General features: G+C 48.8%; 1 protein-coding gene across 8 annotated transcripts in view; it reads left to right on the top strand.

Moving 5' to 3' along the window:
• Window positions 1–23438, top strand: part of ACACB (acetyl-CoA carboxylase beta) — a 109189-nt gene extending 85751 nt beyond the window's left edge. For all 8 annotated transcript variants that reach the window (XM_067014676.1, XM_067014681.1, XM_067014677.1 and 5 more), the window contains 16 exons: window positions 2513–2635; window positions 2963–3232; window positions 4141–4238; window positions 5295–5415; window positions 7802–7912; window positions 8778–8921; window positions 10205–10325; window positions 11888–11984; window positions 13911–14007; window positions 15617–15752; window positions 16767–16944; window positions 18773–18885; window positions 19825–19979; window positions 20708–20878; window positions 20981–21117; window positions 21836–23438. In XM_067014676.1, coding sequence (XP_066870777.1) covers window positions 2513–2635; window positions 2963–3232; window positions 4141–4238; window positions 5295–5415; window positions 7802–7912; window positions 8778–8921; window positions 10205–10325; window positions 11888–11984; window positions 13911–14007; window positions 15617–15752; window positions 16767–16944; window positions 18773–18885; window positions 19825–19979; window positions 20708–20878; window positions 20981–21117; window positions 21836–21962 — 2199 coding nt within the window. In that variant the 3' untranslated portion in view covers window positions 21963–23438. The remainder of the gene's footprint in view (window positions 1–2512; window positions 2636–2962; window positions 3233–4140; window positions 4239–5294; window positions 5416–7801; window positions 7913–8777; window positions 8922–10204; window positions 10326–11887; window positions 11985–13910; window positions 14008–15616; window positions 15753–16766; window positions 16945–18772; window positions 18886–19824; window positions 19980–20707; window positions 20879–20980; window positions 21118–21835) is intronic.
• Window positions 23439–26590: the final 3152 nt, after the last annotated feature.

Here is a 26590-nt window from a genome sequence, read left to right as displayed (position 1 = left end):
TGTATTTGAAAAGATAGTATCTATTTATAATAAAAGCTTTTAATAAACTAGGACTAGAAGGGAATTTTTTTTTAAAATTTATTTCTGGCTGCATCAGGTCTTTGTTGCTGCGCGCAGGCTTTCTCTAGTTGCGGGGAGCAGGGGCTACTCTTCGTTGTGGTGCACAGGCTTCTCCTTGTGGTGGCTTCTCTTGTTGTGGAGCATGGGCTGTAGGCACATGGACTTCAGTAGATGTGGCACGCGGGCTCTAGAGCACACCCTCAGTAGTTACGACGCATAGGCTTAGTTGCTCCGTGGCATGTGGGATCTTCCCAGACCAGGGCTCGAACCCATGTCCCCTGCACTGGCAGGGGGATTCTTAAACACTGTGCCACCAGGGAAGCCCCAAATTTGTTTATTTTGATAAAAGACATCCACCTAAAATTAATAGCAGCTAATGGTGAAATGTTAGAAGTATTCGCTTCAAAGATAGGTACAGATAGAAATATCCATTAACACCCCTTCTATTCAACTTTTTTTACTAGAGTTCTTGGCCAATGCAAAAAGATGAGAAAAAGAAATAAAAGGTATAAAGACTAGAAAGAAGGAAGCAAAGTTATGTTTTTTATAGATGATATAAATGTCTATACAGGAAATCCAAGAGAATTTATGGAACCAATTAGATAATACAGCAAGATCGCTAGATACAAGAGCAATATACAAAAATTAATTGTACTCTCATAGACCAGCAATAATTGTAAAATCTAATTGGAAAAAATGCCATTTACAATATTAAGATCAGCTCCAAGTTTAGGGATAAATCAAACAAAAAACATACAAGACCTTTATGGAGGAAATTTTGAAACTTTACGGAAATACTTTAAGCCTAAATAGAGAGATATATCATGCTTATGCATGATGGGAAGATTCGATATTGTAAAGATAATAGTTCCCCCCAAATTAATACATTCAGTATAATTCTGGAGTTTTGGTGCAACTTAAAAATTCATAAGGAAAGCAAAAGTTCATGAATAGCAGAAACACTTTTGAAAAAGAACAAAATCAGGAGGACTTGTCTTAACCATCCTTTAAAATAAGTCATTATTTACTTTCAAGCAGTAGTACATACTACAGTGTGTAATATTATTGTAACAGAGCTAAACAAATAGACCAATGGAACAGAATAGAGTCTAGAGTCAGACCCACTCACAAACAGAACCTTGATTGAATGCAAAGGTGGGATTCTGAATCAAGGGAATAAATTTCACTAAAAGGTACAAAGAAATTTCTTATCTAATTGGGAAGAAAAATTTTTGATTTCTACCTCATCTGGTGTACAAAAATAAATTTCAAGAGGGTTAAAACTGCTTGGAGTGAGTTGAAAGCATAAGCATAGGAAAACCCCATAAATTTGACTATGTTAAAATTTTTAAGTTATCTATGTAAAAGAGAAAAGACAAACCCCAGATTGGGAGAATATGTTTAAATATCTGTGTCCAGCAAGGGATCAGAGCATTTATAAATCAGTTGGAAAAAAAAAAACAAGCAAAACTATAAAAAATATGGGCAAGAGGTATAAATAGGAAATTGACCAAAAAAAGAGAAACTTACAAGATCAATCAGTATATTCTAAGGTGCTCACCTCACTGATAATCAGTGAAGTACTGATCAATATCACAGTACAAAAAAAAAATCACTACAGTTTCACACCCAGCAGATGGGTAAACATTAAAATATTTGACAAAGCCAAGTATGGACAAGTATATGGAGCAAAGGAGCTGTCACACATTCTTACTAGAACTGTAAAACAATTTGATAATATCCAGTAAATCTGAACGTTCACATACCCTATGACCCAGCAGTTTCATTCCTAGGTATACACCCACTTAAACACTCATCCGTGTTTATTTTTTAAAAAGACCATAAAAATGTTGATTACAGGATTGTTGCTGTAGAATTGGAAACCTAAATGTTCCTAAAAAGGGTTATGAATAAATAAATTGTGATATATTCATATCATGGAAAACTGAACAGCGGGGAAAATGAATAAACCAGAGCTAAATGTATCAATATGGATAATCTCTCAAATATATTGGAGAGTTGGAAAAATAAGTTGTAGAAGGAAGTGTCCAGTGCAATACCATTATTTAAAGTATAAGTCATGCAAAATAATGCTGTGTTTTAAATGTCTGCACATATGATGAAATAAAAATGTAAAAGCATACAGAGGACTGATGGACAGTAATTCAGGATAATAGTTACCTGAGGGGAGCAGCGGGGAGGAGGGATGGGAATGGGATGGGGAGGGGTACACCAGGGACTTCAACTGCATTTTTCTTATTTCTTTAAAAAAATCTTAAGCTACTATGGAAAAATTATGATTTGACAAAGCCATGAGATAGATGCTTGGGTATTTATTTTTCTGCATGTATGCTTCAAATAGTTCACAATTGAAAAAGAGAGAAAGCAGTAGAAAATGTACTTCCTTACTGATGACTTCAGGTTTTTCTCTTTCCTGTTGTCCTCTCTGTAGGCTCTTTTTAAAATGTGGGGCTCCCCGGACAAGTACCCCAAAGACATCCTGACATACACTGAACTAGTGCTGGACCCGCAGGGCCAGCTGGTGGAGATGAACCGACTTCCTGGAGGAAATGAGGTAAAGAACTGAGTCGCTTTGCTGTACAGAAGAAATGAACACAACATTGTAAATCAGCTATACTTTAATAAAATTTAAAACAACAACAACAAAAAACCTCACAGAGCCCAGCCAGTGGCCGGAATCACCCTTTAAAAAAATTTCCTCCTGGGGGACTTCCCTGGTGGTCCAGTGGTTAAGACTCTGTACTTCCACTGCAAGGGCGCGGGTTCAATCCCTGGTCAGGGAACTAAGGTCCTGCATGCTGTGCAGTGCGGCCAGAAATAAATAAATAAATTCCCCCTGAAGAAACAAACCCATTTTCTTGTGCATTCGTGTCCTCGCCAGGTGGGCATGGTGGCCTTCAAAATGAGGTTTAAGACCCTTGAGTACCCAGAAGGGCGCGACGTTATCCTCATCAGCAATGACATCACCTTCCGGATAGGATCCTTTGGCCTTGGAGAAGACCTTCTGTACCTGCGGGCGTCCGAGATGGCCCGGGCAGAGGGCATCCCCAAAATCTACCTCGCTGCCAACAGTGGGGCCCGTATCGGCCTTGCGGAGGAGATCAAACATATGTTCCAGGTGGCTTGGGTGGACCCGGAAGACCCCCACAAGGTACGTCATAAAGCTGGGGTGGCAGTATGACTGCACTAAGCTCATGTTGTATTTTCTGTGGGGGTGACAGCACCTCCAAGGGGGTGGAAAAAACCTTGCTCTTTGTGTAGACAGCAAAGATATCCATAAAATACATAAACAGGCATTAAAATTTCATGGGAGCGGTGATGATTAGCAACAAAGGTCTAAGTGGGATCCTTAGGGGGACAATAACGGAAAAAAAGTTATTTTTTATGTAAACACAGAGTTAATACATACTGAGCATCTCTTGAATGCAGTGCACACCCGGGGTTGCAAATGTGAATGATAACATAATCTCTGGCCTCAAGAAGTTCTTAAAAATCATCCAGGAGACCTAGAGACACCAGCTACCACAAAAGGCAAACTGAATAGAGAAAAGCTTACATCTTGTGATGTGGAAATGCAGGGGACAGAGTCATTCTTTGCAACCAGAGCATGAGTTCTCAAGGGGGTGGTATTGCCACCCCAAGGGGGCAAAAATTATTCTTTTCATGTAAAAAGCATACACACATATATATGTATACATACATACACACATTAAATAAACAATATATCTATAATAAACTTTTATTGGGGGGGGGGGTTGGCATTAAGGAAAAAAATGCTCTGTAGGGGAAAGAGAATGAAAAGATGATTAAAAAACATTAAATCAGAGAGCCCAGGAAGAAAGTGAGGTTGTGTTGTAAGGACCAGTAGAAAGCACAGAGCAGACCTTCAGTTTATTGCTGTTATTAACATGATATTAACATCAGACAGGTGACTGTGTTATTAACATGCTGTTATTAACACCCCCGCCCACCCAACACAGTGTTGACATTAAAACAAAACAGTGGCTGTTGAGTGCACGAAGCTGGACTCACAGCCTTACCGAAGTATGTATTTTTAAGGGAATTAAATACCTGTACCTGACTCCCCAAGACTACACCACAATCAGCTCCCTGAACTCCGTCCATTGTAAACACATCGAGGAAGAAGGAGAATCCAGGTAAATAACTTACCAGGCAGCTCCTTCATTTTGCCTGTGGTTAATTTCAGCTACTCCCAGGGAATCTGCCTCTTCACCTCTGGGCTTGTGACAGTATATCAAGCAGGTGGTAGTGTTTGTACAATGGGACCCCTGAGCTCCACTGGGGGCACTGATAGCCCAGACACTTGGGGCTTCCTTTAGGGTGAGCCCATCCTTGTCATCCCCAAATGAGGCACGCCCTTCACAAAAATAACACATCATGCAAGGAGAATTAGGTTGGGTTCCCACAGTGTCCCCGGAGCTGCAGGTTCACATTTTGTGACCAAATTAGCCAAACGGACTGAGCGGTGATTTGGTGAGCTGGGAAGATGCAGGGAGGGCCTGCTCCGTGAGAACGTCAAGGGCAATACTGGCTGTCTTTTCCAGGGAAGGTTGTGGGTTTTTAAAATCAGATTCTGATTTAAATCAGAATTTCCCAGGCTGAGTTTCCTGGAATGTTAGTTGGTGATTTGGGAGGATGGGAGGGAGTGAAAATTTTCCATAGTCAAGTAAGTTTGGGAAACACTGGGTTAAATGAGATCCAACAAGCGTCTTTATTGCAGGCCTTCTCAGAACATTTAATGCACTGAAATGCCTTGTGAATCCCTAATGGTTTAGGCTGTACAGTGTACTTATATGGCCATGGAATCTTGATTGATTGATTGATGATTACGAACCAAGTGGCTTCTCCTTGTATATATACCCCCATGTCTCTGTAGACCAAAGGCTATACTAGATTGTTTCTGGAGGAATGCAGGGTGGGGGGACATTTCATTAGGACAGCCTCTGAATAGGCAAACTTCATCTTTGGTTGGAGGGGTGCTAATTATCGATGCTGTTACTTGCCCTTCTAGAAACTTTAGGGCCAGTCATCAGGGGGCCTAGACCCCTGCCTTCATCTCACCTCTGGCTGCTTTATCACTTTCCAATCCCTCACCTTGCTTAGCCTTCCTTCCTCGGGTCCTTGGGAAACGCATCAGCCTTGGATTTTTCTGGGCTAGAGCTCAGTGTTTAACTCGCATTTGGTTCTTGAAGGTATGTCATCACGGATATCATTGGGAAGGAGGATGGCCTGGGCGTAGAGAATCTGAGGGGCTCAGGCATGATTGCTGGGGAGACCTCCCTGGATTATGATGAGATTGTTACCATCAGCTTGGTGAGTCCCCTCCTATTTTCTTTTCCGTCTCAACTTTTTGTTATAGAAACTTTAAAATAGTCAAGAAAGTAAAGAGAATTGCTAATGAGCCCTATGTACTCATCACCAGCTCCAACAATTAGCACCGTGTAACCATTCCTATGTCCCCAGTCCCTCGGCCCCCCGTTCTGAAATATTTTAAAGCAAATTCCACTTATATCTTTCCATCTGTAAGTACCCCAATGTGGATCTTTACTAGATTAATCTCCCCCCCTCATTTTTAAAAAACATAACCGCAGGGCTTCCCTGGTGGCGCAGTGGTTGAGAGTCCGCCTGCCGATGCAGGGGAAACGGGTACGTGCCGGGTCCGGGAGGATCCCATGTGCTGCGGAGCGGCTGGGCCCGCGAGCCATGGCCGCTGAGCCTGCGCGTCCGGAGCCTGTGCTCTGCAACGGGAGAGGCCACGACAGTGAGAGGCCCGCGTACCACAAAAAAAAAAAAAAAAAAAAAAACCATAACCGCAGGGCTTCCCTGGTGGCGCAGTGGTTGCGAGTCCGCCTGCCGATGCAGGGGAGACGGGTACGTGCCCGGGTCCGGGAGGATCCCACGTGCCGCGGAGCGGCTGGGCCCGCGAGCCATGGCCGCTGAGCCTGCGCGTCCGGAGCCTGTGCTCCGCTACGGGAGAGGCCACAGCAGTGAGAGGCCCGCGTACCAAAACAAAACAAAACAAACAAACAAAAAAACATAACCACAGTACTATTACACCCAGCAGTATCAATGGCACTTCTTTAATATCATCAGAACAGAGTTTGGGTTCAGTTTGAATAGTTATCTCAAAAATATCTTGTTAGAGTTGGTTGGTTTGAATCAGGGGCCAATCACCTCTTATTTTAAAGGTACTGAGTATTTAGAAGAACTTGTGTCCGATTTTAACTGGTACTAAATGACTCTCTTCCCGCTCCCCAGTTTGGCCTTTTGAAAAATATTTTCTGTTTCTGGTAGAGTCATAGTAATAGTACTTTTCAATGGTAAACTGTCACTCAGGATATGATTTTTACCTTCAGTGTTGTATATTCAGTTTCCAAGGTGGAAGATGTTGGCCGTGAGTGTCTTCCTTAGGCTTGTTTTCTAGATGTCATTTAAATATGTTTCATATATATTTCAAAATAAAAAGATTTATGCATATATTTACATATTCCAAAATATTTTTATTTGGAAGGATATAAAAAGATACATATATTTTTATATATTCCAAAAATATATAAATATATATGTATCTTTTATTTATTTATATATATATATATATATATATATATATATATATATATATATACAGACAGGCACACCTCAGAGATGTTGCAGGTTTGGTTCCAGACCTCTACCATAAAGCAAATGTTGCAATAAAGTGGATATCGCAATAAACGTCACACGGATGTTTTGGTTTCTCAGTCCATGTAAAAGTTATGTTTATACTATACTGTAGTCTATTAAGTGTGCAATAGCATTAATGTCTTTTTAAAATGTACACACCTTAATTTAAAAATCCTTTATTGCTAGAAAATGCTAACCATCATCTGACACACAGAGTTGCCAGAAACCTTAAGTTTGTTATAAAAAAAAAAAAAGCAATATCCGTGAAGTGCAATAAAATGAGATCTGCCCGTATGTCTTTTTTTTTTTTTTTTTGCGGTACGCGGGCCTCTCACTGCTGTGGCCTCTCCCATTGCGGAGCACAGGCTCCGGACGCGCAGGCTCAGTGGCCGTGGCTCACGGGCTCAGCCGCTCCGCGACATGTGGGATCTTCCTGGACCGGGGCACGAACCCGCGTCCCCCGCATCGGCAGGCGGACGCTCAACCACTGCGCCACCAGGGAAGCCCTGTATGTCTTTTTATTTTGAAATAGTTTAGGACAAACCAGATACGAGATAGCATAGGCAGGTCCTATGTACCCATCACCCAGCTTTCCCCGTGACAGTATAACCATCCGACGTGATCAAAACTGGGACATTGACATTGACACAATACGGTTAACTCAGTACAGACCTCGCTCGGATTTTTCCAGTTTCACACGCCCTCTTAGGCCTCCTTTGGTTGTGTGAACGGCTGCAATGTCTCAGGAGTGGCCAAGTTCAGAAGAGCCACAGACATGCCTCCTGAAGCAAGAACCAGAACTTTCCACTTCTGCTGTCTTTATAACACTCTTCTTTGCTAACCCCATTCTTTCTGGTTAGGAGGCCGAGGTCAGGCACCCTGAAGGAAGGCTTGTGTCACGCTGTTTGGCCTCCAATCAGGTTGCTAGTGGCCAAGCTTAACTTCCGTTGGTGCCCAGCGGGTCCCTGGGCTGTCCCCACTGTGGGAGGTGGGGCACGTGGCTCTGGGGTATGTAGGAGGGATCCTGTCTCCACAGGTGACCTGCCGAGCCCTTGGGATCGGGGCCTACTTGGTGAGGCTGGGCCAGCGAGTGATCCAGGTGGAGAATTCCCACATCATCCTGACAGGGGCAATGGCTCTCAACAAGGTGACCTTGAAGGGGCCACTGGGGAGTGGACATGCAGGGGCGGGGTGGGGGAGGGGTCATTTTAACTTTCCCAGTGTCCCCGATGGGGGATTTTTCTCAACATGAAACCAGTTTCATCCCTACTGATGTAAGAGCTGTTTTTCCATTTTGCAGTTATATGGGCCTCTTATGACCCCCAAAAAATATGTATATATATTAGGCTCTTCTGGTGGAACTAACTCTGTATGACTGTAATTTAAATTTTTAAATATTATTGAAATTTTAAAAATTATTAAAATGGCATTACACATTGCAGAAAATTGGAAAAAGACCCCCCCAAAAGTAATTTTGCTCCTACTATAATTTTGGTGTATTTTCCTCTCATCTTATATCTTAACATGGTTAGACTCCTAGTGAGTGCAGTTTCATTTGACTTTTGCACTGTATTGAAATGCTTTCCACATTGCTGTAAAGCCTCCATAACATAATATCTGCTAAAATCCCACTGAGGGTCTCAAAGTCCGGCCCCTGAACCAGCAGCATCACCTGGGATCACATAAAAATGCAAATTCTCAGGCCACACTGCAGACCTGCTGCATCAGAAATGTTAGGTAGGGTTTTGCTTTGGAGTTGACTAGAGTAATCAGCTGGATCACTGGTTCTCAAATTGGGCTACATATTGGAATTTTCTGGAAGTTAAAAAAGAAAATACCAAAGATTCTGATGTAATCCGTCTGGGTACAGCCGGGGCATCGGGACTTTTGAAAGCTCCCAGATGATTCTAACATGCAGCCAGGGCTGAGGACCACTGAGGGAGATGACTTCCGAACAGGTGGAAGGGCCCCGGGCTGGGCAGAACCTTGCTAACCCTGCCATGTCAAAGCAGGTCCTGGGCAGAGAGGTTTACACATCCAACAACCAGCTGGGCGGCGTGCAGATCATGCATTACAATGGTGTCTCCCATGTCACCGTGCCGGATGACTTCGAGGGTGTTTGTACCATCCTGGAGTGGCTGTCCTATATGCCAAAGGTGCAGTATCCCCCTTGCAGCTTAGAGCCTGGAAGACTCTGTTGTCAAGTTCATTTGGCAGGGGGTGCGGGGAACAGGGAGCACTGAAGATGTGGCTGGGTTTAATTTTTCTTTACTCCTCCCTCCTTCCCTCTCTGATACCAAGCCCTGTACTTGCTGTTCTTTGCTTTTTTTTTTTTTTTTTTAATGCCATTGTAAGGATGCTCTCTGTCAATCCTTCAGAAAGAGGTGGCAATTTCAATGTGGATGGACATGTGTTAAATGTGGAATGATGTATTTAATGAATTTAAAAACAAAATAGAGTTCTTACAACTCCTACACCAAGACCAAGATTTAAGAGTCATCACTAATATTTACTGAGTACTTACTAAAGTCATTATGTGAAGAAGCTCTTTATCTTCATAATGTTGTTAAATCCTCACAACAGCGCTATCGGAGAGCTGCTATTATTATTACCACTTTACAGATAAGGAAATTGAGATTTAAAGAAATGCAGTACCTTGTCCAAGGTAATATGGCCAGTAAGTGAGTAGAAACAAGCCTCTAAAATGCACATGCCATCCTGTATGACAATTACCAGCAAACTAATTACCCTGAGATAATACAGCTAGAATTTTACACACAAGGTGCTTTGAATTTTAATGTCAAACATCAGCAACTTTAATATTTGTTTTTAAATCTTTGTTTGTTAATCCCACAACTCAGAAAGTTAATTGCTAAATATCCTCTTTATACCCAGGGAAATAGTTTCATTTACCAAAAAAATCACCTCTGTACTATTTCTGTGTCATTGTAAATTCTCTAAGGGAATAGCGGATGGTTGGTGCCTGAACAAACAGAATAAAAGGCTGTTCTCTAACAACAACAAAATAAAGGTGGCATTTCCTCTCATCAAAAGAGGTAACATTGGACAACAGAGAATCCTCAAGCTTTGCAGTCAGGCTCGATTCGATTCTTGGCTTCCTCCTCCGTAGTAATGAGACCTCAGGACCATCTCTTAATCTTTCTGAGCCTCGGTTTCCTCATCTGTGAAATGGGAATAACAATAGCACCCACCCCAGGGTGTTATCATGATGGTTAAGTGACATGATGTGTAGAGCCCGGCACTTACTAGGCCCCTCACCAAATGCTACTCATAAATGTGATGATGAGCTATTTGGGGTTGGGCTTCTGTCACGTAACCAGGCATCACCACCAGAGGAGGAGAGGAGGGCAAAGAGCAGACTGCAGACGTTATTGACAAGCACAGAGGACTGAGTTGGAGACCTGGCTTTCTTTTCTAGGATAATCGCAGCCCAGTCCCAATCATCACACCCACTGACCCCATTGACAGAGAGATTGAATTCCAACCATCTCGCGCGCCCTATGACCCCCGGTGGTTGCTTGCAGGAAGGCCTCACCCAAGTAAGTCCTAAAGGGCTTTGCCTGAGACCTGGGTCTTGGGGTTTCTTTTCTGTGCCTGGGATAAAGGAACGTGTCGATAGAAGCACTGTTACTTGGTCAGATATCCCAGAGGGATACACCTGAGATCGAATGCAAAGCGGTTGGAGGAATGGAGATTTTTCTCTAAGCTTTTCCTGAGCTATTGACCAAGAAGGGGTGGAAACAGCCTCTGGTTTCTGGAGCTGATGGATGGAGGTGAAGGGTAGCAGAGGTCATGGCCTCCCTCCCCAAATTTCCCCAAATGAGGTTACATAGGTGGAAACTCTGGTGCTATAACATCAGGGTTTCAAAGAGAAGAATGCTTCTCTCTCTCCCTCTCTCTCTCTTTCTTTTTCTCTTTGGCTAAACCTAATAAGGTAACTCTCCACGAGTTTACTCAGGACGAGCAACTTAGCCTCTTCTATACCCACGTTTGCAGATTCACATGGATAGATGTGCACCCACATGTTCAAACACACCCATGTGCACCCACATGCTTTCACACACACAATTATCTCTCTCTCTCTCTCTCTCTCTCTCTGAAAGGGACAGGTAGGCCTCCTGGAAGTATTTGATTACATTCGGAGCAACCAGAACAGGAAAGCTGAGCTGCCCCTGTTACCACAATCCCGAGTCTAGAATTTCACACGCTGTCCCCTTTAGAACTTGGCCTCCCCATCCAGCTGTGTGGGGCGGGGGACGTGCTGCCAGGAGCAGCTCGCCAGGCCCTGCCAGCAAAAGAAGCCCCACGCCCTGCTTCTCCCTCAGCCATTTCTCTTGGGCTTTCTTGCCTGAGAGCACTGGCTTTATCTTGATTTTAAAAATGCCTGATACATTACTGACAGTTTTCTCCAGCTAGTCGGGCCAGCCCCCAGGCAGACACTGAGGTTGGGCTGCTTTGTTCCCAGAAGCCCAACCTCCCACTCCTGCAACTTGAGATCTCTCATGCTACCTGGCACCTCGTGTCCAAACTGCAGTCATTTACACCGTGGTGTGGATTCCTGGCACCACATCCTCTCCAGGGATAGCTGCAATTGACATCATCATATTCATTCTCTTTCTCTCTGTGTGTGTGTGTGTGTGTGTGTGTCTCTAAAATTGAACACTTTCTTCCCAGTTAAATGGTTTTGAAGCTGCAGCCACCAGGTCAGGGATGAGTTTTTTGGGGCAGGTGGTCCCTTCTTGAAATCCTGCCTTCCGAAGGCATCCATCAGCTCTCTTTGCCTCTTGGGAAGAAAAGGCAGAGACTGTGATTAGGGTCTCCTTGTGTTTGGCCTTGACAGGAGTTGATGTATATAGTTGGATGTTCTATATGGACTGAATTCCTGACTTGCTATATTTTTTGCAGCCCTGGTTTTGTGTGTTGGGGGGGCGGGGGAAGGGTCGATATCTGTGTAGTTTTCCAGGAAAAAAGGTATTGGGGCTGTCAAGGTCAGGCTGTCCTTAGGGAGATGGGAGAGCAATCTGCCCCTGCTCTCTGGGGGTCTCTGGGGGGCCCTTATCAATCCAGCCCCTGGCCTGGCCTTCTGCCCTTCTTCCCACAGCCCTGAAGGGATCCTGGCAGAGTGGATTCTTCGACCAGGGCAGTTTCAAGGAAATCATGGTGCCCTGGGCCCAGACCGTGGTGACGGGACGAGCAAGGTAACCCCGAGGATGGGGCAGGCAGTACACACCTGGCCTCCCCAGGTATTGGGACTCCCAGGTACAAAGCCAGGGATTCTTTCCTCCTAGGTGGCCCCTAGGGACACTTTCTCCCTGGCCCCAGGATTTTCTGAAAGAAAAAACAGTGGGGGGCAAGGAGGATGGTTTTCTGGATAATGAACGTCTTCATAAAGTCTGGATTTGTCTGTGGCTTTAGAAGGCATCTCAGCCAACCTCTTGCTGGGGCCAGCACCCTTGCCCCTCATGTCTGCCCCTGGGGCAGGGGTCCCTAGCCAAGGGGGCCATGGACCCCTTTGGGAATCAGAAGGTGGCCCTGGTACTCCCCCGGAAACTGCACAGACAGTCAGAACTGTGAATTCCCATTTCAGGAGGGCCACAGGCAGGAACCCCTGTTGTAGACCATAGCTGGCAGAAGGCTTAAATGCTTGAATGCTTTGAAAGCTGAGCCTCTCATTGCTCAGTGGCATAGCCCTTATCTTTTTGGATCACTCCAGCTGCCCCAAAGTTCCTCTTTATATGGAGCCCAGAGCAGCATCCTCATAATTTACCGCTCAGATTCCTGACACGATGTAGTTGCTTCAAGTCCAGGTTCTGGAGTCGGACCTGAGCTCCGTCATTTACCCTCTCTGGGCCTTTACATCCTCATCTGTAAAATGGGCGTAATAATTCGACACCTCCCCCACCCCAAAGGATTGTTGTGATGATTAGAAGAGATAACATATGTTAGGCACTTAAAATATAAACAGGGAGTTCCCTGGCTGTTGAGTGGCTAAGACTCCACGCTTCCACTGCAGGGGGCGCAGGTTTGCTCCCTGGTCAGGGAACTAAGATCCCACGTGCCACACAACGCGGCCAAAAAATTAAAAAAATAATAATAATAATAAATAAAAAGCTTTTAAAAAATCATAACCACTCCACAGGTGGTAGCAGCTACCACCACTGTCATTACGTTGCGGAGCACAGGCTCCGGATGCGCAGGCCCAACGGCCATGGCTTACGGGCCCAGCCGCTCCGCGGCATGTGGGATCCCCCCGGACTGGGGCACGACCCCGTGTCCCCTGCATCGGCAGGCGGACTCCCAACCACTGCGCCACCAGGGAAGCCCTATTTTTTTTTAAATATGTTTTTTAAACGAGATGAAATCTACTCCTCCCTCCATAAGGAAGCTCTTTATTTGAAGACTGCTCTCCCCAAACCTGCCTCATACAACTGTTGGGAGTGTAAATGAGAGTAATTAAGTGCCGCATGTGGCTGGGGGCAGCCAGTGGTAAGCGGTGATAGATACCGATGCCATGGACTCCCCGTGACTGAAGCTCCTTCAGGCTCAGCAACCCTCAGCCCTTTTCCAGATGTGACGTGGTGTCTGGACCCATGCTGTCCGCCATGGTAGCTGCTGGCCACACATGGCAGTTCAAATTCAGATGAGTTACAGTGAGAGAGCATGACACATATTCAGTTCCTCCGCTGTCCCTGCCGCATTCCAAATGCTCAGTGGTCACGTGCAGCTCGCGGCTGCCACACTGGTCAGGCAGATAGAGAACGTGGCCATCATCACGGAAAGTTCTAGTGGACAGTGCTGCTCCCGTCCCTGCACTGGCCTGACCCTCCCCGCAACCATGGCCGCTGTTGCCCCAACAAGGGCACCCAAAGGACCTTGCCACCCTGCTAGTCTGTGAGGCTTTTCACTGCTTTGGGGCTTCTGCTTTGCCTTCCCGTAGAATAACCTGCCAGACTGAAAACAGCATTCTCCTCTGTATGCCCTCATCCTGGCCACCCAGGACCCAGCCCATGTGCCTGTAGAATATCACGTGTAGAATATCAGCTCGGGCTGGCTGGACTCACCAGTCCCCACATCTGCCTGGGATGCTGCCCAGCACCCCACTTCTCTCGTGCTCCACCTTGCAGGCTTGGGGGGATCCCCGTCGGAGTGATCGCTGCAGAGACACGGACAGTGGAGTTGGCTGTGCCCGCAGACCCTGCCAACCTGGATTCCGAGGCCAAGGTTAGGGGCCAGGGAGCTGGGGCTGCTATTTTCGTGTTGTTTTTTTAAATTGAAGTGTAGTTTACTTACATTATCATATTCATTTCAGGTGTACAGCACAGTGATTCAGCATTTTTACAGATTATGCTCCATTAAAAGTTATTACAGGGCTTCCCTGGTGGCGCAGTGGTTGAGGGTCCGCCTGCCGACGCAGGGGACACGGGTTCGTGCCCCGGTCCGGGAAGATCCCACGTGCCGCGGAGCGGCTGGGCCCGTGAGCCATGGCCACTGAGCCTGCGCGTCCGGAGCCTGTGCTCCGCAACGGGAGAGGCCACGGCAGTGAGAGGCCCACGTACCGCAAAAAAAAAAAAAAAAAAAAGTTATTACAAGATAATGGCTATAGTTCCCTGTGCTATACACTAGATCCTTGTTGCTTATCTATTTTATACATTGCAGTTTGTATCTCTTAATCCCATACCCCTAATATGCCCCTTCCGCCTTCCCTTTTCACCTTTCGTAACCACTACCTTGTTTTCTATCTGTGAGCCTGTTTCTGTTTTGCGTATACGTTCATCTGTATTATTTTTTAGATTCCACATATAAGTGATATCATCCTGTGTTTGTCTTTCTCTCTCTGACCTCTTTCACTAAGTATAATATTCTCTAGGCCCATCCACATTGCTGCAAATGTCAGAATTTCATTCTTTTTAATGGCCGAGTAGTATTCCATTGTCTATATGTACCGCATCTTCTTTATCCATTTGTCTGTTGATGGACACTTGGGTTCCTTCCATGTCTTGGCTATTGTAAATAGTGCTGCTGTGAACATTGGGGTGCGTGTTTCTTTTCAAATTAGTGCGTTTGTTTTCTTTGGATATATACCCAGGAGGAGAAGTGCCAGGTTGTATGGTAGTTCTATTTTTAGCTTTTTGAGAAACCTCCTTACTGTTTTCCTGAGTAGCTGCACCAATTAACATTCCCACCGGCATTGTATGAGGGTTCCCTTTCGTCCACATCCTCACCAACATTTGTTATTGCAGACTTTTTGCTGTTAGCCATTCTGACAGGTGTGACAGGTGCTGTTAGCCATTCATGGTAGTTTTGCCGGGGCTGCTGTTTTGGCTGGCTCAGCCGACAAGAGTGGGTCTTAGGTGGTCACACCTCTGTCTTTCCGGCTCAGAGACCAGAGGACACCTTGGCCCTGGGGGGGCCTCAGCACTCTCTGCGGGGTGCATAGTGCTCTGCACCGTCTTCCTCAGAGGATGACGGGTCCCTAGGAATCCCTCCCACCTCCAGCCCCCATCACTGTTGCTATTTCTAGGGCGGGTCACACCACATACTGGGAGGAGTTCAGAAGTCAGAGGGCGGGTCCTCGGACCCCATTCAGAGTGGCCTCCACTAGCTCGGCGCCTGTCAGTGGGCAACAGGAGCCTCCCTGGGCCGCAGCGTGAGGGTCACGTGTCTGAGGGTTACAGACGAGCTTTGGGCCTTGCCCATGAGCCCTGGCTCCCACCTTGGTGCCAGCTCGGATCAGACTGCCTGTCCTCCGGGGTGAAGTGCGGTCGGCCGTCCCGTGTTCCGGGGCTGCCCTTGCACAGAGGAATCGGACCCAGGCCACTCTGTGTTCCAGATAATCCAGCAGGCAGGCCAGGTGTGGTTCCCAGACTCGGCCTACAAGACAGCCCAGGCCATCCAGGATTTCAACCGGGAGAAGTTGCCCCTCATCATCTTTGCCAACTGGAGGGGCTTCTCCGGTGGCATGAAAGGTAAAGTGGCCTTCCTTGTGGGTGCCCTGAAGCCTCGGGGTCAGCACGCAGGACAGCCCCCTCGGGGTCACATCGTCATTTTCGCTCAGCTCCCCCAACCCTGAGCCGTTCAGGTAACGCCGCCCGTTTTACAATTGAGGAACTAACTGAGGGTGCCTGGGGTGACTTGCTGGAGGTCACGGTCACACCAGGAGTGGTAGGGGAGGCAGGGGCGGCCCCGGGAAGCTGCCCAGTGACCTGGGCTGTCACCTCCCCACTTGGTAAGATGGGGAGAAGGTGCCTGCCCTCCTCAGGGGGCTGCTGTGAGCATCAGTGACCTGACAGTCACGCAAGTGCTTCTTAAGCCACCGGGCTCATTTCAAGACACAGTGACTGTATCAGTGGGACGTTGAGGAAAGAGCTGGACGGGGGCCGGCAGACCTGGTCTGAATCCTTGCTGGGTGGGTGGGTGGCTGCTCCGAGCCGCAGTTTCCCTCCTCTATGAGGGGAGTAAGAATAGGACCAACTCAAGGGCCAAGGTGACGACTCACTGAGCCCATCACTGGCACGTGGTGTTTACTCTCAGTGTGATTATGGTGGAGTTTGTTACGGTGCTCTTGTTACCATGTAGGGTGCCTGGTACTGGATGGGCGCCTCTTGGTAGCAAATAAGGACCATGTGCCTGTGGACAGGAGGGAAGGGCCTGTGTTATTGTTGGGGAGGGTTCTGTTCTGGGAATAGCGGGACAGGCCGGGTGCATCTCAGAGTCAGAGCTGGAAGGAATCTTAGCAATCGTGCTGCGCCGCCTTTTCCAGGTGAGGACACTGAGGCCCAGGAAGGGAGGGGCACCTGTCCAAGGTCCCGTGGGCACTTAAGGAGCAATCCGTGCCTGGGCCGGTTCCTGCCTCTCGGCCCAGGGAGAGTCTTTCCGTAGCGCTGTACGGCCTCCCAGCTGACCACGCTCTCCCAGAACCCCCAGGACAGCGAAGACTGGGGCCTGCAGTCACCTCACCGCGTGGCTGCCTTGCTTTTCAGACATGTACGACCAGGTGCTGAAGTTTGGAGCCTACATCGTGGACGGCCTCCGGAAGTACAAACAGCCTATCCTGATCTACATCCCGCCCTGCGCGGAGCTCCGGGGAGGCTCCTGGGCAGTCATGGACATGTCCATCAACCCACTGTGCATAGAAATATACGCGGACAGAGAGAGCAGGTGGATGTGCCACCCCCAGCCCACCTTAGCCTCTTCTTGTTCTCACTCCCAGTCCTTAGGCCCCATCACCTTTGAGCCACTGGCTTGAGGATCGCAGGGGTGTTCTGAGTTTCTGAAGGGACAGAGGGCCTCCAGTTTTACCAATCTGAAACTAGCATCCAGTGTACGACTGGATTTTCTCAGTAGAATTAGTGGCTGGAGCCCAGAAGTGGTGGAGGAATTGTTGTCTCTTCTTGGTTTTTTTTTTTTGGTACGCGGGCCTCTCACTGCTGTGGCCTCTCCCGTTGCGGAGCACAGGCTCTGGAGGCGCAGGCTCAGCGGCCATGGCTCACGGGCCTAGCTGCTCCGTGGCATGTGGGATCCTCCCGGACCGGGGCACGAACCTGTGTCCCCTGCATTGGCAGGTGGACTCTCAACCACTGCGCCACCAGGGAAGCCCCCTGTTGTCTCTTCTTTCATCACTTATACTCACCTGCTTCCCAAGGAGGTTTGCAATCAAATTAAGAAAGACCCAAAGCATCTGAGCTTCCTGGCAGCCAGGATGAAAAGGGAAATATGACCAGTCATCTAGTTCTTACTAGACTCTGAGCCTCTCCTAAAGCTCTCCTGCAGAGACTGGGTTTTTTTCAGTTTTATAACCCGGGGCCCAGTACAGTGCCTGACTCCTAGTGGGTGCTTGGGAAATACTGGCCAAACGAATGACTAAATGAATACTTGGATGAGAGGATACCAGTTCTTCAGGGGAGAGAAACCTTCTTGGCACATTTTTTTTAAATTCAGAATTCATCCCAGGAACTCTTACAGAAAGGATAATGACAATAATACTTGCAACTCAGTGTTTGAGTGCCTTCAAAATGAAGACTATGCCAAATGCTGTGTATACTCTAAAGGCTTCAAGAGTAGTTCTGCCCAAAATATAGATAGGCACCTTCTTCCTGTGTCTATTCCCTTATTCATTCCATAATCCAATGAATATTTATTGGGTACCTCCTATGTCTCAGGCGGTGTGTTAGGCATTGTGATATGGTGCAAATGAGCCAAACCTGCTCTGCCTTCAGTGGCCCTAGACCTTCATGGAAGGCTGCTGAGATCACCCTCCAGGAATACTCAGGACGAGAACAGCCTTGAATGGGGTCTTCATTAACTTTTCACTCTGGTCACCAGGAAGCTCAGAGCTACATATAGTATTGCTCAGGGTTTCCAAGCTATCAAAAGAAAAGGGGGCAGGGGGAGACTGAGGGGTGAGTGAGAGAGTTGGGAATGAGAGGGTCACTCATACCTTGGATCCCTCACAAAAGCCTTTGTGTGCTTTAAGGAGATCACAAACAGTACCCTGGCCCTAGGAGAGCAGAGATTAGGAAGGCCAGAAAGGACTGTGGCTGAAGAGCTCGAGGCTTATGTTGTTCTGGAGAAAGTCATACACTCTTGGAGCTGAAAGGGCCTTCCAGAGTTCAGAACAATCCATTCCATTCCATTCCATTTTTTACTTTTTGGCCTCACCATGAGGCGTGTGAGAACTTAGTTCCCCAACCAGGAATCAAACTCGTGCCCCCTGCAGTGGAAGCACGGAGTGTGAACCACTGGACCGCCAGGGAAGTCCCAGAACACTTTATTTTAAAAGCTGGTTTAGTTCTTCATTCTATGGATGTAGAAGCAGATGACCAGAGAGGGGAAGTGACTTGCCCAAGGTCACACAGTGAGTCAATGAAAGAGCAGAGAACTGACACCAGATTTTTTCTGGCTGTCTTGCCTCCCCCTGCAGTGTCCTCTGGCTGTCGCTTGCTGGGGGACACCTCATACACCACCCCCCTGCTGCTGTTTTTTTCAGAGCGAGTGTTCTGGAGCCAGAGGGAACAGTGGAGATTAAGTACCGGAAGAAAGATCTGGTAAAGACCATGAGAAGGATCGACCCAATTTACAAGAAGCTCATGGAACAGCTAGGTGAGTGGGTCTGAAATGAACCACTTCTCAGAGGTCAAGAGAGTCTCAGCCCGCTCATTGCTGGAGGTTTGTGGTATATTAAAAATAGCGAAGACATACCAAAACACAGCAACAAAAATTATGAGATATTTTAAATGTTCACATACAGTGTATCAACTCCTTTAACATTAAAAAATATACACTATGCCTTAGTGAATGTATTTCTCGGCACACACAAGATATAATAATTGAAGTATTTCGAGCCAATAAGAAACATTAGAATTTTGGTAGCAAAATTACCCTTTAGAATTTTTCCATCAGACATATTTTTGTTTGAGTGATAGCTTTGTTTCACTTGTAACTTGAGGTGTTAATTCTCTTTAAAAGTCCATGTTAGGTGTCAGTGTCTTTATAACTGACCTCTGTCATCATAAATTCACAGGATTTATGATGATGGTGATGATGGGTGTATAATTTCTTTGATTTGGTATCAGGGGAATGCTGATATCACAGGGCGAGTTGAGAAGTGTTTCCTCCTATTTTCTGAGTTTGAATTGGCACTATGTCTTTAAATCTTTGATAGCAGGTTTCTAACTACAAATTCAACTTCTTTATTATATCTAGGAATGTTCAGTTTAATCTGTTTCCTCTTAGGTGAGCTTTCATAGTTTGTATATTTCAAGGAATTTGTCTGTTTCATCTAAATTATCGAATTGGCATAGACTTGTTTATAATATTCCCTTATTAGATTTTACCATATATATTAAAAGTGGTAACTGATAGTGTCCTGTAAGCACAGTGGGCCTGATAAAAGGGGATACATTTGAAGTTGCGTGTTGAATGCTGTCTTGCAACTCTGGGTGCATTTTTGAGACTGCACAAGCGACTTGACTTCTGGGCATTATCGGAGTTAAAGCTGAGGCCTGTCTTGCACACCCTGGTTCTTGCCCTTGCCTGCAGGAACGTCTGAGCTCTCCGACAAGGACCGCAAGGAGCTGGAGGGCCAGCTGAAGGCCCGGGAGGACCTGCTGCTGCCCATCTACCACCAGGTGGCGGTGCAGTTCGCCGACCTCCACGACAAGCCCAGCAGGATGTTGGAGAAGGGTGCCATCTCTGTAAGAGCCTGCAGCTCTAGGGTCCGCGTGAATGGCCCATCCTAAGGTCACGTGGTTTCCACCACACAGAGGATATTTGGGCTCAGGGCTTTGGGATGAGTCAAATGCCACACGTTAGAATCACCTGGGGAGCTTAAAAAAAAAAAAAAAAAAATCCTAGTGCCTGTTGGTCACTGGAGAAGTGGCTCCCAGACCAATTAAATCAGAATATGGGTGGTGGGAGTGGGGAGAAGCCAGGCATCAGTATATTTTTTTCAGATCCCCAACAGATTCCAATAGGTAGCCAAGTTTGGGAACCACCAATCTAACCTCTGTGTGTGTTTAGAACTGCTGGTCCAGGTTTGGGAACCATTGTTCCCACCCTGCATTCACCCACCACTGACCATCACAACCCCGCCCTATTGCCCTGTCCCCACGAGGACATCCCCAGTCCTGCTACCCCTGCGTCCCGTGCTCCGTCCTACCTCACCTAAGCCCTCCGTACCTCTGGGGAGCCCGTGTTCTGTGTCTGGAGGTAGAGGTGGGCGCCGGGTTTGTTCCCCAGGAGAGGCAGCCTAGAGACCCGGCAGTGTCCTGCCTCTGCCGCCTCCCCAAGCCTCAGTTTCCCGGCCTGTAAAATGGGAATGGTCCCAGAGCCTTCCCCAGCACAGGGCCGGGCCCCGGCAGCCTCCCGAGTCCCCCGCCCCACCGTTGCTGGGGGCTCAGGCCTGGGTGGGGCTTGTCCGCAGGACATCCTGGATTGGAAGACCGCCCGCACCTTCCTGTACTGGCGCCTGCGCCGCCTGCTGCTGGAGGACCAGGTCAAGCAGGAGGTCCTGCAGGCCTGCAGCGAGCTCAGCCACGTGCATGTCCAGTCCATGCTGCGCCGCTGGTTCATGGAGATGGAGGGGGCCGTCAAGGTGGGCCTGGGGCAGAGATAGGTGGGCTGGCAGGCGGGGGCCGAGGGGGAGCCCCTCCCAGCAGGGTGTCCCTCCCTGACGCAGCCTCTGCCCCCTCCCCAGGCCTACCTATGGGACAACAACCAGACAGCAGTGCAGTGGCTGGAGCAGCATTGGCAGCCGGGGGCGGGGCTGCGCTCCACCATCCGCGAGAACATAGAGTACTTGAAGCGAGACTCTGTCCTCAAGACCATCCGAGGGTGAGTGGCCGCCCTGCCTGCCCCCCCACCTCTTGGACTTGTCAGCGAGCGCAAAAGCCAGGACTCGTGTGCAGCCACCTGCCCACAGAGTGGCCACTCGAATCCACCGCATCTCACGGTCCCCGGTCTCAGCCTTGGCGTCGGGGTCCACGGCCCGGCCCCCCGGCAAAGAGGCCACCACTCCCCCAAGCCAGATCTCCCAGCACAGAGTCCTAGGGATGCTCTCAGGAGGTTGTGCAGTGATTTCAATTCATGGTCCTTGTTGGAACATACAGGGTGCCTGGTCCAAGGTCACAGCCAGAGCTGTGTTTGGTTAGAGAACCCACATTCCGAACTCCTAGGCCTCAGGCTGCTGGCTTCCACTCTGTATCAGCCTGTCTGGAGGGTTGGCTCCCTGCATCCCCATGGGGTAGGTGGCAGGGCACATGGGACCCCATTTGGGGGATGAAGCTGAGGTTCAGGGGGACTGTTGTGTCTTGGGTCACACAGCTTATGACCAGGAGATTCCGCTGTTGTTCCTTGAGGTTGTTTTGCTTCCCTCCTGCCCCAAAGGACGTCACGCTGCCAGTGACCACAGCAGGAAGAGTGTTGGGGGATCTGGGTGGTTGGTTGCCCCCCGGGAATGGGAAGGGGCCCTGCACAGGGATCCGGGGCTGCCGTAGGGCCCATTGAACTCAGTGGCAGGAATGACCTCGCCCTTCTTTCCCCTCCCGTGCAGCCTGGTTCAAGAAAACCCTGAGGTGGCCGTGGACTCCCTGGTGTACATATGCCAGCACCTCAGCCCGGCCGAGCGGGCCCAGATCATTCACCTCCTGTCCACCATGGACAGCCCGGCCTCCACCTGACCCCGGTCCTTCCGGTCACTTGCAGGTCCACAGGCAAGAGAAACCACACTGATCTGCTGACTGCAGGCCCTCGCCTGCACCTTGGGAGTTTGCTTTTTACAATTGCAGCAAGGCTGCTGACCCCCAAGTCACTCCTGTTTCAATAAAAGGCTCAGAAGCGGCCCCTTCCAAGCAGAAATCACCTCCTCTCCATTGTTGGAAAGTCTGGTTTTTGTCTCTTAAGACATTTTGCTGTGTCACTGAATTGAGTTGAACCCAAACACCCCAGTTTCCAGCTACTTTCCGGTGCCTGCTTTGTGGGATCCAGGTGTTCTTTTTAGGCTCATTTTATATCAGAGCATGGAATCGTATTATTTTTACTCTGAGACCAGCTCATGATGTAAGCATCTCATAGCAGCATAACAAAGAAAGAAAACTAGAGACAAGACAAGAGAAAACCTGTTTTTGTAATGATGCTTATTCGGATCCTGTTGGGTCACCCAGGAAAGGGTATGAATGATTTTTTATTAAGAGTGTAAAATGGTATTTTGTTCCCCACGTGGCCCCTGGTAGTGAATCACTAGCAACGTCCCACTACCAGGCTTAGTTCTCTCATTAGCAGAGAGTTGCATAGCCGTAGGTTCAAGGGCATTGGGAGACTTCTTTTATGTGATTCACAGCCCTCTGCCTGCCCCTTCCCTCTGAGGAGGAGAGGACGAGCCCTCCCGTGTCCTGGACGGTGCACGAAGAGGCACGCATCCTCCAGCCCAGGTTGGGAGGACAAAGAAGAGAAGGAAAGCCTTCTCCAAACTCGCAGGCCAGCTTGCTCACAGGTGTCCCTGCTGAGCTTGCCGTCGCCTGCCTTGGAGGGCCCTTCGGGTCACCTTCACTCTTTCGCCTCTTGCCTCAATGTCCGTTGGTGGGATCTGGCCCTGAGGGACAGAGCTGTCGGTTCCCGAGGACTGGACCACGAGGACCACACTGATTCACTCAGGGAGGGCTTCGCACTGTATCCGCCGGTACCCAGCGCTGAAGGCCGCACAGCGTCAGGACCTGCCATCCTTCCGGCCCCATCCATCTGTCCCTGGGTGCCAGTGATGGGAGGGAACTGGCCACCCTCCACTGCCGTGACGGGCAGTTTGAGGACACCAAACATTACACCTGTCCGTCTTGGAGGCCAGCGAGGTTGCCCGGGGAAGCCCCTACAAGCTGGGATGCTGGAGGATGTCTGAGGCCATCGGCCAATGACAGCTCTGGCCGATGAAGGTGGTGTGGGTGCAGTGAGGGGTGGGAGAAAGATAAAGTAGCCCTTGTCACATGCTGAGACTGGAGGGGGCAGGGAAGAGTCCACGCTGCTTTGGGAACTGAACGCCTTCCGTGGTGGGGAGGCCCTGCTGGATTGGGAAGGATGATAAGTCGATGACTAGCTGCTACCCAGGAACAGTGGGCGGAGGAAGCTGCCGGGAAGTGTGTGGAATAAATAATTTTCTGAAGGAAGCGCTTTGGCCTTGGCTTATTTGGACCAGAGAAAGCAGGCCGCCTCACTGGGGAATCGCTCTCCATCCTCCGACAACCACTGAGATCAAGCCCCCATCTCAGGAGGACAAAACTCTGATTTGACTTCCCCTCCCTCCCGAAGCCCACCGGGGGAGCGGGGGACCACTTCATCCTTGCAGCTCAATTTCAAACATGGACACAAACTGCTGTCTGCCGGCAGCTGAACAGACTTTCCCTGATGGGGTCGGCTTTCTTCCCTCGAGAGACTTAGTGCAGGTGCCTCCAGGGAAGGGAGAAAGGATCAGACCACTGAGTGTGGACAGAGGCCTGGGTGGGCAGCCCGGGTCTAAACTGAACGCTCCGGGTGATGGCCACTGGCTACCTACAGTGCCCTGGCCTCGTCCCGTGCAGTCCCATGAGCTACAATTCTGTCTACTTTCTGTCTCTCTGAACTTAGCTCTTCCAGGCACCTCATATAAGTAGAATCATACAGTATTTGTCTTTTTGTGACCGGCTTATTTCATTTAGTAGAATGTACTCAAGGTTCATCTATGCTGTAGCAGGTGTCAGAATTTGCTTCCTTTTTGAGGTTGAATAATAATTCCATCGTATATATAGATCACATTTTGTTTATCCATCATCCATCAATGGACACTTGGGCTTCTGTGAATAGTGCTGCTGTGAACATGCATGGCAAATACCTCTTCGAGTCTCTGCTTTCGCTGCTTTTCTTTTCTTTTTTTTTTTTTTTTTTTTTTTTTTGCGGTACGCGTGCCTCTCACTGCTGCGGCCTCTCCCGTTGTGGAGCACAGGCTCCAGACACACAGGCTCAGTAGTTGTGGCTCACGGGCCCAGCCGCTCCGCGCCACGTGGGATCCTCCCGGACCGGGGCACGAACCCGCGTCCCCTGCATCGGCAGGCGGACTCCCAACCACTGCGCCACCAGGGAAGCCCACTTCTTTTCTTTTGGGTATATTCCCAGAGGGGAATTGCTGGGTCATACGGCAAACCTGTCTTTAAGTGTTTGAGGAACAATCAGGCCGTTTTCCTTGGGGCTACACCATTTTACATTCCCACCATCACTGCACGAGGGTTCTGGTGTGTTCACATCCTCATTAACACGTTGTTTTCTGTTTGTCGTTTTTTTATGGTAGCCATTCTATTGGGTGGAGCCTAGAAGTCATTTTAACTCAAAAGACATTGAACCTTTTTCCTTGCATCCCTCAAGCAATCATGGGTGGGATGTACAGACCCCACCAGCGAGCCTTTAAATTCCCAGTTCCTCTGCCTTCCGCTTCGGTTGCCCACTCAGTTGCTCCTCCCCTGGTCGCCCCGCCTCCCTTCCTTCCGCCAATGAAGTTTCCCATGTTTCAGCTGCCCATTTAGTCTTTGTCCTGCTACCCCTGGACTCAGGGAACTGTGACTCTGGAGACAGAAGGTTCAGCATCTATACCCAGAGGAAGAACGGCATTGGTACAACCAGCATCCTCCAGAGGCACCACCTCATCTCCTACTTCTGACCTTTTATCCTTCCCCTAACCTCCACCAGCTGCCCTTCAGGTGCAAACACTACACCAGGCAGGAAGGGGCCAGGAGATCTTCAGACCCAGGGTTAAATCCCAGCGGCGTAACCTCAGAGCTGTGGCTCCTTTTTTGTTTGTTTTATTTTCAGTACGCGGGCCTCTCACTGTTGTGGCCTCTCCCGCTGCGGAGCACAGGCTCCGGACACGCAGGCTCAGCGGCCATGGCTCTCGGGCCCAGCCGCTCCGCGGCATGCGGGATCCTCCCGGACCGGGGCACGAACCCATGTCCCCTGCATTGGCAGGCGGACTCAACCACTGCGCCACCAGGGAAGCCCTGTGGCTCCTTTTGAAAACCAGCAAGTGGACAGTGTCCGCTGAGCCCTCTGAGACTGACGATTGACTGTGGGGAAGCAGAGTGTCATCGGAATCCCATCTCTACCCCATTGCTAATCACAGGTAAGCTGCTCAGCCTCTCTGAGCCTCCATTTCCTCTTCTGTAAAATGGGGGTGTGTTTGTTTTCTACGGCTGCTGTAACAATTAGCACAAACTCAGTGACTTGAAAACAACACAGATTTATTCTCTTACAGTTCTGGAGGTCAGGAGCCCGAAATAGGTCTCGCTGGGCTAAAATCAGGGTGCTGGCAAGGCTGCAGTCCTTCCAGAAGCTCTAAGGGAGAATCTGTTTTCTTGCCTTTTGAAGCTTCTGGAGGCCCCGTTCCATCTTCAGAGCTTGACATTGACTTCCCTCTTCTACTTTGAGCCTGTGATTACATTGGGCCCACCTGGATAATCCAGGATGCTCTCCCAGTTTAAGGGTAGCTGATGAGTAACATTAATTCCATCTGCTACCTTAATTCCCCTGCCACCAGTGGCATAAAGTCACAGGTGCTGGGGATTAGGATGTGGCTGCCTTTGGGGGCCATTATTCTGCCCACAACACGGGATGACAGCTTTACACCATGCGGAGTAGGAGGGAAAAATAAGATACACTGTGTCATAGTGCACATTGTAGCATGGAGTCAAGCCCCCTCTGCCCGTAAGCCAGTGTTATTTGTCTTTTGGTTGTTAGACTGTGGGTGATTTCTCGTGGAGGGGGAAGAAAAGCTGCATGATCATGATCTGAGACTCAGTTTTCTCATCTGGGAAATGGGACCATCCCACTGGCTGGGGGTCTGGTTGTGCTGTTTCAGGGAGATGCTGCCGGAGCAGCGTTTAACTCCATGATGCACACGGCAGGCCCTCAAAGGGGCGGCAATGAGTATGTTTCTCCAGTTAGTTGGCCAACTGCAGAGAAACCCTCAGCTAAGCCTCATTGCTCCGCCTCTCCTCTATGCTTTCTTCTGGCATCGGCGTGGTCCCTGCACAGGTTGGGTTCTGGCTGTGACTGGGGCTCTTGCCCAGAGGCCGTGACCCTGTGGCCTTGGCATTTTTCGCCCTGACTCTGTACATACCTGGCCCCTCTTGCCTGTGCTAAGGAATGGATGTGACTCAAGAAAGGGCTCCCTGGCCTTCTCCACATGGTGCTCCAGCCACACAGGCTCCATCCTCCCAGCTTAGCACCCCAGGAGGAGGGCACCCCTGTGTCTCAGAGCTTCTACAAAGCCCCCAGGTGATGCTTATTGGCTGTG

This window comes from Kogia breviceps, chromosome 15, assembly GCF_026419965.1.
Source record: "Kogia breviceps isolate mKogBre1 chromosome 15, mKogBre1 haplotype 1, whole genome shotgun sequence".
NCBI classification, from domain to species: domain Eukaryota; kingdom Metazoa; phylum Chordata; class Mammalia; order Artiodactyla; family Physeteridae; genus Kogia; species Kogia breviceps.
The sequence above is the reverse complement of the archived record's forward strand: the minus strand, read 5'-3'. Positions and strand labels throughout refer to the sequence as shown.